The 13695-nt window shown below is 36.0% G+C and overlaps 1 protein-coding gene across 1 annotated transcript; it reads left to right on the top strand.

Annotated features, from left to right (window-relative positions):
• Window positions 1-7268: 7268 nt before the first annotated feature.
• Window positions 7269-13474, top strand: LOC139127147 (uncharacterized). Its single transcript, XM_070693066.1, has 3 exons — window positions 7269-7412; window positions 8801-8960; window positions 10115-13474. The coding sequence occupies exon 3, from the start codon at window positions 11996-11998 to the stop codon at window positions 13472-13474; it is 1479 nt and encodes a 492-aa protein (XP_070549167.1). The 5' UTR covers window positions 7269-7412; window positions 8801-8960; window positions 10115-11995.
• The last annotated feature ends 221 nt before the right edge of the window (window positions 13475-13695 follow it).

Genomic DNA, 13695 nt, shown 5'->3' with positions numbered 1-13695 from the left:
GGTCTAGGTAGCTGTGGAATGACGTTGATGCGGGTGCATCAGGCCATGTGACTTGCATAATAAAGTAATCTGAGGAACGTTCAATAAATGACTCATCTCCCGGTAATGACCACTGAAGGAACTTTTGATTACATCACACATAACGATGCCCTCACTGCCTCTAGTGTCATGATGGCACATACTATACACATGGTTTGGTGGAATTTTCGAAATGGTATGGGATCGGGTATGTTGTTGTAATCAGCCATTTCGGACCATATAGTGAATGAAACAAATTAATGTGCACAGGAGTGCAGCCATAGTATTTTATCTTCGTATTGTAATCAGTCCATCGAGGGACAGTGACCTATGTTTATGTTTCAAAGACATAAAAAATCACACCGAAATTGAAATCAAATGGCTGTCTATTGACCATATGGATCATAGCACAAAATTAGTAGACATGCATATGTATGCCATAGTACTTTATCTTTGTACCAAGTCTCAACAACATTGGTTAAGGAATATTTGCATATGATTAAGCCTCAAAGACATGAAAAAATCCCAAAATGACCATCTGGCAGCGATATTGGAAAAAAATGACAATCTGGCAGCAATATTGGAACATGTCACGAAGTAAATTGACATGTATATGTATGCCATAGTGCTTGATCTTTGTGCCAAGTTTGGACAAAATGGGTGTATAATGACCTTTGAATTACGCTTCAAAGACATGCAAAATTCCAACAAAATGGCAGTTCTGCAGCCATATTGGATCCTATAACAAGGTTAATTGATACATGCATATGTATGCCATAGTGCTTTGCCTTTGTGCCAAGTTTGAACAAAATCAGTTCAAGGATGTTTGAGTTATGGTTCAAAGACATGAAAAAATCGCAAAAAAATGGCCGCCTCATGCCCATATTGGATCGTATCGCAATATAATTTGACATGCATATGTAGGCCATAGTGTTATGCCTTTGTGCCAAGTTTGAACAGAATCGGTTCAAGGATGTTTGAGTTATGGTTCAAAGACATGAAAAAATCGCAAACAAAATGGCTGCCTCGCGGCCATTTTGGATCGTATCGCAAAATAATTTGACATGCATATGTAGGCCATAGTGTTATGCCTTTGTGCCAAGTTTGAACAGAATCTGTTCAAGGATGTCTGAGTTATGGTCCAAAGACATGAAAAATCGCAACAAAATGGCCGCCTCGCGCCCGTATTGGATCGTATCGCCAAATAATTTGACAGGGATATGAAAGCTATAGTGCTTTGCCTTTGTGCCAAGTTTGAACAGAATCTGTTCAAGGAGTCTGAGTTATGGTCCAAAGACATGAAAAATCGCAACAAAATGGTCGCCTCGCGCCCATATTGGATCGTATCACAAAATAAATCGACGTGCATCTGTAGGTCATAGTGCTATGCCTTTGTGCCAAGTTTGAACGAAATTGGTTTAGCAGTGTCTGAGAAACTGTTGATGACGGACGGACGGACGGATGGACGGACGGACGGACGGACGCACAGACGGGACCCAATCTTTAAGTCCCCGCCGGACTTCGTCCGCGGGGACTAATTAGAAGAAACCTACTGCAGATACTGATCTAACAATGATATGATTATAGCATGACACTCTTAACATTATCGGTTTTAAATGCTTGCTAAATTAAAAACTAGCAAAGTGGTGTTATCATTCGCGTTTTAAATCCATTGACTGCATCACATAAACTGCCTAGATATACTAATTTTGCCAATGCAACTGTCTTTATAGATATTTTAGAATGTCTTGTCGAAATATATCAATTTAAGTACAATGAATATTTTTGTCGAAATATATCAATTTAAGTACAATGAATATTTATATTTAGCAATACTGATGCACAAGTACACGTAACATTGCAATCACAGTGGCGTATTCAGCTCGCATCGTGGGTGGTCCCTCCTCATTTTGACAGGTAAACCTGTGCGTGTGTAAAATGATATTACTATGTAGTGTATACGTGAATGTGTGTAAGATGTTTCACTTTGATGCGTAAACCTGCCTCTACATCACTTTGTACGTACCAAGTGGGAACCTTGAAAAAGCCGTTTTCAAGGGAAAAAAGTAGCCCACGTTGTTCAGCAACCTCTTTTATGTCAGATTCTGCAATTTTTATTTAGAAATAACCATTCCTTACACCATGGTTTCACTTGTACTTTTGTATTTTCACTTTGTACAATATGAACAAGCGTGTCGGACTTTGACACATAGACTTGCTGTGGTGTCTATGTGTGTGTGTTCTCAGAGTGTTAAATGTAAACTATTTAAAGCTATATAAAGCTATATTGCTATCACTCTTGTGGTGGTAACTTATGGATCAGCTATAATAAAAGCGCCCTGCAACAATTGAAAGTTGCTTACAATAACGCTGGTCGCATACTTCTATGATATGATAGACGCAGCAGTGCTAGTACTATGTTTGTATATAATAGAATTGACACTTTTGATGCTTTGCTTATAAAGCAAATCAACAGTTTGATGAAAAGGATTTTATGAGTGAGAACTTAATTATACTTAAGGTGTATGATGTTGTGTACTTCACTTCTGACTTGAGGAGAAGATGGATAAATTCAGTCTTCTTATTTTTGTACAGAAATATGTCTTCATGGTCTAACCAATTAATGAATATTTCTCGATGTCATCTTTTTGTATCAATCTTTTCTCCTGATCCTGTAACCATTTATATGTATGGACATGCTCATTGTCCGAAATAAAGAATTAATAATATATATATATATATATATATATATATAGTTACGCGAGAGAAAATAAAAAAAGGCTGAGCTCAGCGATTTGCTTTTGTAACGAAATGTATTACGAAAATATTAAACAAATCACTAGGTCAAGGGATAGAATACAATCTGTAAAAGAATTACAGGCTATTTATATATGTAGGGACGCCATAGAACTCGTCTCTCAGAGTTGTGTCAGTCAGTCGGATGAATGAACAGTCCTTTGATCTGCAGGCTTGAAGTTGCATAATATCCACACCATAAATTCAGCGTTGCAGTAAAGATGTTGCAAAGTCTTGAAATTAATACTACTGGAGTTTAAAAAGTATTGAAGTAACACGCAAGAGACACGATCCCAAAAATGCCTGGTGTCTCAGCATTTATACTTTCATGGTTATATGAGAGAATGTATGAACAATCTAGAAGTTCTATTGAAATACTAATAACTGTTCCAAAGATATTTCCACTTGTGACATATTGAATTCCAAAAGGTTCAAAGTGAGACTATTTGAATTCAAGATCATGTGGTAGTGAAGGGCCGTGGCCTTGGGATTGCTATAGATAAAATCATCTCAGATAGTATATATATATATATATATATATATATATATATATATATATATATATATATATAATATATATATATATATATATATATATATATATATATATCAGAAATCAGAATATCAAAACGTTCTCACACAGTAGACAGAACTCATAGATCTGGTCGGAATCAACGACGTCGATTTAACAAATATGTAAGAAAACACAAGAGAAACGTGAGATTTCATATCGCCAGAAAATCTGCGGACTTATCATACACTAATACTATAAGATATATCAGTGGAAACAAACTCACACTAGCTGCTACAACATTGCTTAACAGAGGCTTGGGATTTATACCCACACCAAAATCCTGGGACAAATGGAAATTCCTCGAGGACACTCACTCATACCATCGACGATTACGATTAAACGAGTTCTTTCACGACACTGTAAATGACTGTGAAAACAACGCTGGTGATCTCCCAAAAGAACTGAGAATGCCAAGTAAATGGACTCAACGAACAGGTAGGGATCAAATGCTTGATAAATACTGTGAAACACAAATAAAACAGAATTGCAATGCGAGTCAGGTACGTCGTCCCGTCGACACAATGTCACTAAAGAACAGAGACAAGACATCGGAAATTTTGAGGGACGAAAAGTCGATTTATATCAGCTCAGTCGATAAAGGTTGCTCTGTTATCATTTTTAATAGACAAAGACATATAGAAGTAGTGAAAGAACGTTTTCTGACACTAAATACTATCAACAGATTTTTGAAGATTTGACACCTACAGTACATGCAAAAATCGTGGAGTAAGCAAATAAAATGGAAAATAACTCAATAATCTCAGCCACAGGAGCAGCAACTATTTGCTACAAACACAACATAACTACTCCTTATATGCATGGTTTGGCAAATGGCATAGGTCCAGAATCCTGATACCAGCCTCCATAGTAAACCCCCAATCAGGGCTATTATCTCTCAAATCAATAGCCCTACGCAGAGAGCATCCATATGGCTTCATCACAACCTGATGGAAATCGTACCACAGTATTAAAGTGAATTAGTTAGAGATTCTACAGACTTCTTATATCAACTTCATCAAGCAAATTCATCACAAATTTCAACGTTACCGCCGGACTCTCTTCTGTTCAGTTTGGATGTAATTAGTTTATATCCCAATATCCCGATTGATGAAGGCCTGGAAGCACTTTCATTCGAAACATGCACCAATCTCATCGCTACCAATATTGATGACATCATTGAGTTAGCCAATATTGTCTTACGTAACAATTGTTTCGAATTTGTGAAGAAGATTATATTCTTACCCATGGGACATCTATGTACGCCAACATTTTTATGAGCTGGTTCTCGAGAAAAATCGACATTAACGACCAACCCGATCTGCTCAAAGGAATTATTGATGATCTTCACGGTTTATGGACACTCGGCGAAGACAGATTGCTCCGATATCAAAAGATATTTTAACAGTAAACACCCATCCATCAAGTTCTCTTTGGAGTATAGTAAAACAAGCAACATTTCCTCGATATATCTACAAGTATAGTAAACGGGAAAGTGGAGACGGATTTGTACACCAAACCTACTGACAGTGGAAGATATTTGTCTCCCTCGTCACACCATCTAAAATACATATTCAACAGCATTATATATAGTGGAGTAGCATTATATATAGTGGAGTTATCCGATTACGTAGAATGTGCTCGCTCGATATGTGGTTTGATCAATGGGCCAGTGAATTCAAGGACAGACTGATTAATTCTGGTTATCAGGCCAACAAAATACAAACCATTATGAATAAAGTTCGTAAGAAACCAAAATTATCCTTTCTCCATTACATAAAAGCAATCCATTGGTAGAGTGGTTCGGTCAACGACTTCAATCCTATGCGACCAGACGTCAGACAACTAACAAAAAGACACCATAAAATCCTGCAGCTACCTGAAAGAATGTCTATGGTTTCCCCTACACCTCCCCTCATTTCGGACAGAGTTTTTGCTAATCTTGGCCAGTTGATTGTAAGACACAGGCTACAACAACAACATCAACAACTACAACAACAAAAAAGTTAATGGAGCTCACGGCTACGTAACTATACAAGATGCAGAGTAATGTGTTAACAGATGGTCACAACGGACAGCATAACAAAGTCATAGCAGCGGTAAAACCTTCAAAATAGAGGGACAGTACAAATGTAATACTGAAAATGCAATTTATTGTGTATTTAAGCAATAACCCCCGCCGCAGGAGGTATACACGAGATTTTGGTACAATGCACGACATATAGCACGAGCCTATATATAATATATATATATATATATATATATATATATATAATCTCCAAGTATTTCGAACGAGTGTTACGTCATCGAAGACGAGGGTTTGCCCCAACATAGCGGCAGTACCACTCCTAGCCGGTCGGCGTGGAGGGATACAGCTTTGTTGGGAAAACACGAGTCTTCGATGACGTCACACGAGTGAGGAATACTGGGAGATTATATAATGATCACATACATAGACCCACTCATTATTGTTCATGATAAAATTACTTTTCCGCACGATGTAATTTGGACTTTGTTGTGTCAGGATAGGTGAAAGGGAGATGATTATTATCGTAAGGTGCGGCATTTATGTGAAGGTAAAGCCATACTGTCAAAAACGGCTTCGAAATGTATAGTGGCCGTGTCGTACACAGCGGCGTTTTGCTTTCCCCAGTTATACTGCATCGTACCTAGGGACTGAGGACAATTGACATCAGGGGGGGCAGAAGAGACAATGGGGGGGCCACGAAAAAAATGATTGTTCTTGGGCTGGGCCATGAAATTCCAGGGAAGGTAAGGGTTGGGCCACCAAAATTTTTTACACCATGACAGACAGAGAATATTTTTCAGCATTTTTGTTCCTTGTTGAAGCTGGAGTTCCTTGTTAAACTTCTTGTAGCATGATGAAATACCAAGTCTTAAACCTCACAATGCAGTTATGTGTAAAATTAGCAATATTATTATTGAAAATTGACTTCATTTGTCAACAGTAATAATGGTTAGTAATGATACAGAGGCTAGGTGGAAACTGGTTATTATTGAAACTGATTATAACAGCACTGAATGAACTTGTAAATTGTTTATAAGGTATTTGGTAATTTCATCATTCTTTGAGATTAAAATAGCACAACACAATACTGAAAAGTAGCTGTAGGTGTTACAAGTAGTAAAGCTTGAACATGTTATTTTGTTTGTTTATTATTTATATATTTATGTTTATTATTTATTTCAAGAAGGCAAGAATGTTGTTTTCACTAAAGCATATATCAAAAATTATAAGGATTACATATATATATATATATATATATATATATAGTGTGTGTGTGTGTGTGTGTGTGTGTGTGTGAGTTTGTAAATTGTGTGAACTGTGGACATTCATTTGAATACACATCCTCTGACTGTGGACACACCTCCAATAGAGGACGTCCACGGTTGTCAAATTTTTTAAGTCACTTAAAAATATATTTCTGTGTATTTGTGCATAACTTATGGGTTGGAAAATTGATTAATATTGTATAACAATGGTATGCTATGAATCTGTTGTCAACAGTTACAATATTATAGAAGAAATAGTGACTTGTTCTGGACCATGTAAACTCTATGTAAAAAGTTTTTTTATCTTCGTATTAAAAATCCATCAACATTTTCCTTATTGTTTTGTTCTTAAAGTTATTGCTTAATTAATATATTGCGATACATAGTATTAGAAATTATAATGATAAAGCAACTCTCGAGAAAATGGCACAAATGTTCGCACGTTCTCGCCCCCTGCTCAAATTAGCCTGTTGACTAAATGTTGAATAGCGCCACCAAACTTGCTATTATACACACGGAATCCATATGTCCACTATCGTGAGGTGAGAAACCAAGTCACATGATTTCAGCATGGATAGTAAGGAAGGCATGCGCATGCGCAAGATTTAGAGTGAATGACCTTTCAAAATGGCCGTGTCCACGGAGTTGTCCAGAGCGGGAAAACGGCGATTTTTGCCGCATTTCGAGGGTCCCTTGAGTTATTTTTAGTAAAATAAGGGCATCTATCGATTTCGTAAGTATGCTCCTTGCTGAGTGTGAAGTTTGAAACTCTGAAAATGCCAACGACCCCTTTATTTCATCGATTTTCGAAAATTCTTGACCGCGGACATCCGGGAACTTGCGGATTTTTACGTCATTTTTGCGTCACACTGCCGTGAGAACAAAATATGAAGTGTGGATTTTTCAACATTTACAACAGTATTCAAGTTTCAACATTATGTCAATGATAAACACTAACTTCTGTACTTAGTCACACAATTTCTGCATTGTTCACTGTCCTGTATAGTCAAATCCCATTTCACCTCACTCGCGTGCGTGAGGTGAAAGTGACGTCAATCCGCGGTCAAGAATTGAGCCGTGAAGAGTTTCCAACTTTCCCTTTTTTGTTGTGACCGGGGTGCGATATTGCAAGGCCCGGACATCGTTACGGCTGCCTGTGGTACACAGTACTACACAACTACAATTTCACGAGCTTTTTCGTTTTGTGTAATTTCAACACAAAATATGATGAAAAAATGTGGTGGAGAGCTTTATAGTCATTTTTTTCATGGGACTCTTTTCATAGCCATCCGCCATACACGATACAGTCTCCTGCATGCTAACGTCTTGCTGCAGTTTCGTAGCCCGCAACTCCCCTAGACGATTTTTGTGTTGTACGGGGAGGTGCTCCCCGTACAACACAAAAATCGTCTAGGGGAGTTGTGGGGCTACGAAACTGCAGCAAGCTAACGTCATGACAGTCGACTATGCCCCTCCAAATTTTTGGCTTGAATTTTGCCATTTCTGTATCCATGGACCTAAAAAAAATGTATTGTTTTTGGTCCATGCTCGATCTTAATTTTTTTTGCTGAATAATTGTCATATATGTTTCTCATCTGTTTCAAGGGGCAAAGTCTCTCTGTTTTTACTTTTTCTTCATGAATTTTGTGTGATATCAAGAGCTGCTATACATGTAGTTGTTTGACTACTTGAAACATGTCGATCTACCGGCGAACTGTACACAATCTCTGCTCATTGACAGACATCTGAACATGCATAGAAAAATAAAAGGTCTCTACCAGATATTCAGTGTTGACTGAACGTTAGCAGACCATATAACCAATGTTGCATAACGTTTAGACCACAGAGGGTTTGTAATGGGGTCTCAGAGTGTGGATTCCTTTGTTATGTAGATATTGTTTTATTACAATGATTGTCAATAGAGAACTTGGTGCAGTCAACAGCAGGTTGTATGGTTTCTTCATGGTACAGGACAAAATTCCGAGTGAGAGAACAAATTTCAGTGATAATGCTATTAATTGATGTTTGTTTTTTATACTGATTACACATTTTGTAACATTATGTACACATTTCTTAATTCCTGTACAAACTAAGACAAATAGTGTATATGTTTTCTTACAGAAGAGAGAGTACTTACTGAAGTGGACAGATTGTCCCATTTGGAGGTCAACTTGGGAGCCAGAGGAAAATCTGAACACTCCTCTAATACAAAGTTATGAAAATCCTGAAATTTCATCTTATGTACTTGAAGAAAACTTGGCAAACTTTTATTTGAATATTGGTAAGAAATCACCTTAATGGAGTTTTAGTGCATAACTATTTACAGTAAATGTTTTCCTCGTTCATGTATTAAATTGTTAAAAAAAATGAAGCAAATATAGAAAGAATGAACTTACTGCAATCAATTGAATGTGATACTATTTGACTGTGTTTGAATTAGCAAAAAAGTTTAACATGTAAGATTATATGAAACTTCTTCAACTACAAAATGTGTTTGTGTGCAATCTCACATAAATGAAAACCAGTCATTTGTTAAACATTTAGGGCAATGTCACTCAAACTTACATATGAGAAATGTAATGATCTGATTAATCATTGCTTAGAATAGAGCTTGTTAATTTTCTGATTTATTGTCATTGCATATCATGATTATTTGGCTTCGCTGTCAGCGATGTAGAGCTTTTCAGATAGGCTGATTGTCTGTCATCATCAGTTGTCTGTCCGTCGTTCAGCAATTGTCTTCGTCACAGAAACTGCTGGATCGATTGCTTTCAAATTTGATATGCAAGTCCCAGGGGGTGACCTTACTTGTATTTTTATATCATTTTGGTTGGTTTTTGTCAAATATGGTCTTCTCTAGGATAGCCTATTTGACTGCTGTAAAAATTACTATGGAGGTCTCCATGAGTGAAGTGAGTCAAATCAAGTCAAAGTATGGTAAAATTTACATATTTATATTTCAGGACATTTGTTTCCTATGTCAATGAAATTCACTGCCACAGCCCCTACCCCATTTTGTCCAAAATTGCCTATGCAGCTCCTCTGCAGTTGCTATGTATGCTTCTGAGGTTGACTCTGGTATGATTTGTTAGAATGGCATGTTTCTGATTTGAGGGCAATGTAAAATAATAATCTCATGAAAAAAATGGTCAAACAAGTCATTTGGTATTTTTGTACAAATGTATCCTTAATAGCTACCTTGTATCAGTATGCCAATATCACAACGGAGCTCTGCAAGTCACTAGGTTGCTTGTTTTTTAATAGCAAGCGCAGTATTGGAAAGGTATGGAATGAATCTATATGGACACCTCTATACCCTACTGTTGCTGGTATATTATATCATGAATCAGTGCTGCTTGTTCGACTATTAGTATAGATTCTTCATTTGGTTTAGGTATGCTAATTAGAATTTTTTTCTTTCTTATTTCTTTATAGTACGAAAACTGAAGGGAGCCAGTAGGAATCCTGTCACATTCCCTTTTCGCCATGATGTGTACAGACTTCTCTTTCCTTTTAAAGATGTTGAAACAGGTTCAGATGGTACACAGTTTCTTCACTTAGAAGATTTCTGTCATTGTCAACCACTCCCCCCTCATTGGTATCAATGGTTAGATAAGCATGGTGAAGGCTACAAGATATCCTTTCCTATGAAATTAAAACCTATCCTTGGATGGTCACCATCGTCTTACACTGTAGTCGATGGACAATTCCAACAATTAAGATCCCCAGTTGAAAGCTTAAAAATTGATTTCATCAAGGTTGTAGTTAAGATGTAAAGACACATATCAGAGTTATACTTAAATCTCATGTAGACTCTTGATGAGGTAAAATTCCAGTCTTGACATTTGGTGAGTAACATTCAGATAAAATTCCAATCTTGACATTTGGTGAGTTAACATTCTGGTAAAATTCTAGTCTTGACATTTGGTGAGTTAACATATTTAATTGTCTTATTAAAAATTAAGATTTGAACCAAAAATACCCTGTCACCTTGTGTTAGGCGAAATTATAATTTTGACATTTGGTGAGTTAACATTCTGGTAAAATTCTAGTCTTGACATTTGGTGAGTTAACAATATGGTAAAATTCTAGTCTTGACATTTGGTGAGTTACCATTCTGGTAAAATTCTAGTCTTGACATTTGGTGAGTTACCATTCTGGTAAAGTTCCAGTCTTGACATTTGGTGAGTTAACATTCTGGTAAAATTCTAGTCTTGACATTTAGTGAGTTAACATTCAGGTAAATTCTAGTCTTGACATTTGTGAGTTAACATTCTGGTAAAATTCTAGTCTTGACATTTTGTGAGTTAACATTCAGGTAAAATTCTAGTCTTGACATTTTGTGAGTTAACATTCAGGTAAAATTCTAGTCTTGACATTTGGTGAGTTACCATTCTGGTAAAGTTCCAGTCTTGACATTTGGTGAGTTACCATTCTGGTAAAATTCTAGTCTTGACATTTGTGAGTTAACATTCTGGTAAAATTCTAGTCTTGACATTTGGTGAGTTAACAATATGGTAAAATTCTAGTCTTGACATTTGGTGAGTTACCATTCTGGTAAAGTTCCAGTCTTGACATTTGGTGAGTTAACATTCTGGTAAAATTCTAGTCTTGACATTTAGTGAGTTAACATTCAGTAAAATTCTAGTCTTGACATTTGGTGAGTTAACATTCTGGTAAAATTCTAGTCTTGACATTTTGTGAGTTAACATTCAGGTAAAATTCTAGTCTTGACATTTTGTGAGTTAACATTCAGGTAAAATTCTAGTCTTGACATTTGGTGAGTTACCATTCTGGTAAAGTTCCAGTCTTGACATTTGGTGAGTTACCATTCTGGTAAAATTCTAGTCTTGACATTTTGTGAGTTAACATTCTGGTAAAATTCTAGTCTTGACATTTGGTGAGTTAACAATATGGTAAAATTCTAGTCTTGACATTTGGTGAGTTACCATTCTGGTAAAGTTCCAGTCTTGACATTTGGTGAGTTAACATTCTGGTAAAATTCTAGTCTTGACATTTAGTGAGTTAACATTCAGGCAAAATTCTAGTCTTGACATTTTGAGTTAACATTCAGGTAAAATTCTAGTCTTGACATTTGTGAGTTACCAATTCTGGTAAAGTTCCAGTCTTGACATTTGGTGAGTTAACATTCTGGTAAAATTCTAGTCTTGACATTTAGTGAGTTAACATTAAGGTAAAATTCTAGTTTTTGACATTTGGTGAGTTAACATAGTAACTGAATGATAAAAAAGTAAGACTTCTTAAACCAAAAAATTTTTGACATTTGATGAGTTGACATTCTGGTTCTCATAATTTATGGCCCTAATGGAAGAAATTCTGAAAGAGAAAGTTTTAGTAAATACAGCAGTTGATAAGAGATTGACAAACAAATACTCTGATATCTGTCTCTCATTAGAGATACCTTTCACTCTAGTAAAAGTGTATGTTGAGCTGAAAACCAAGAACAAAGAGCTGTCATATCTTAGTCTGTTAAATTCTTCGTTACCAAGTTTTGTTCAAGTCAAAGCTGACTGCAAAAGAATAGAAAAGAAACTGAAAAAATTATGTTATGACATTCCGGCTTTGTTCAGGAGGAGTAGAGGTGGTACTGAAACTAAAAAACTCAATGAAAGAGTTTTTAGACTTGCAGTCTACAGATATGAGGTTGTTGATGTCGCTCATGTTTTGAAAGAAATCACAGAACTGAGGGCAGAAAATGAACATTTGGAAAAAAGATGTTCAGATCTTTATTCAGACTTGTTGAAAGCAAAAACAGAACGAGAAAAGGTAGAGTTCCAGTTTGAAAGTTTAAAATCTCAAAACCAGAATTTGTTTAACACTATTAAATTTATTGAGGAAAAAGATCTTCACAACGCTAACAAATGTTCACTTATTTGCAATCCCAGAAAAAAAGATGTTGGTCAGCGTCAGAGGAACAGACAAATTAAACAATTGAAATCCAATGTGGACAAGGCCTTGTGGTTTGCAAAGTCTTTTGGCCTTCAGCTTGATTCTGTGAAACTTCATGAACAATATGGACAGACAGTTAAACTTGATTACACAGAAACAAATGGTAATGGTGGCACTTATGATAAATTATCTGAGCAAGAAAAAGAGAAAATTAGAAGTATTCTGTACATTATGGATAGGTTTTGCATAGGTGATGCATCTTATCATGAGTTCACCTACATATCTGATGACCTACCTAAAAGTTACCTCATCAAACAGTGTCGACAAAAAATGAACGAGTGTTATTTTATTGAAAGAACACCTGGCTGGGAAGAGGGTGTCCAATTGAGTTTCAAAGCAGAACTTGAATCGCAAATTGCTTTCCATAATCTTGCTACAAAATCTAAGCAACCCATTAGAGTCAAAATTTCTGGTGATGGTGCTAAAATGTCGAGGATCACTAATTTTCTCATTATTTCATTTTCATTTCTTGACTCTGAAAACAATGTTGATGGTGAAATTTTTCCAATTGCCATTATAAAGGCTTCTGAGTCGTATGAAGTTTTCAGACGATGTTTGCGTGACTTAATTTGTGAAATTAATGAAGTAATTGAAAATGGGAGTATTTTAGTAGGTGGCAATTCTGTGGCTGTTTACCTGTTCTTAGGTGCTGATTATAAATTTATTCTCTTAATTATGGGTTTTGCTGGAGCCACATCAAATCATTCATGCATTTGGTGCAAGATAGAAAAAGATCAGCGTTGGGATACAACAAAACCCCTTGACTTCTATTCTTCATCTAATATGATAAGATCATTAGATGATATTGTGAGAATGCTAGAGTAAACAATATGGCTGTTTGCATCCTCCTCTGTTAAAAATACCACTGAACAAAATTGTTGTTGATGAGCTTCATTTGATGCTAAGAATTACTGATGTACTTACCAAATATAATTCAATACATGATAGATCTTGATAAAAAGAAAACATTTATGGGATGTGGCAAAAAGGAACATCTTTCCAAGTTATGTGATGTGATAAGGTCTTTTGGAATTTCATTTAATGTT

The sequence above is a fragment of the Ptychodera flava genome, unplaced genomic scaffold (genome assembly GCF_041260155.1).
Source record: "Ptychodera flava strain L36383 unplaced genomic scaffold, AS_Pfla_20210202 Scaffold_29__1_contigs__length_4469600_pilon, whole genome shotgun sequence".
NCBI classification, from domain to species: domain Eukaryota; kingdom Metazoa; phylum Hemichordata; class Enteropneusta; family Ptychoderidae; genus Ptychodera; species Ptychodera flava.
Note: the sequence above shows the minus strand (reverse complement) of the source record. Positions and strands in the feature narration are given on the sequence as shown.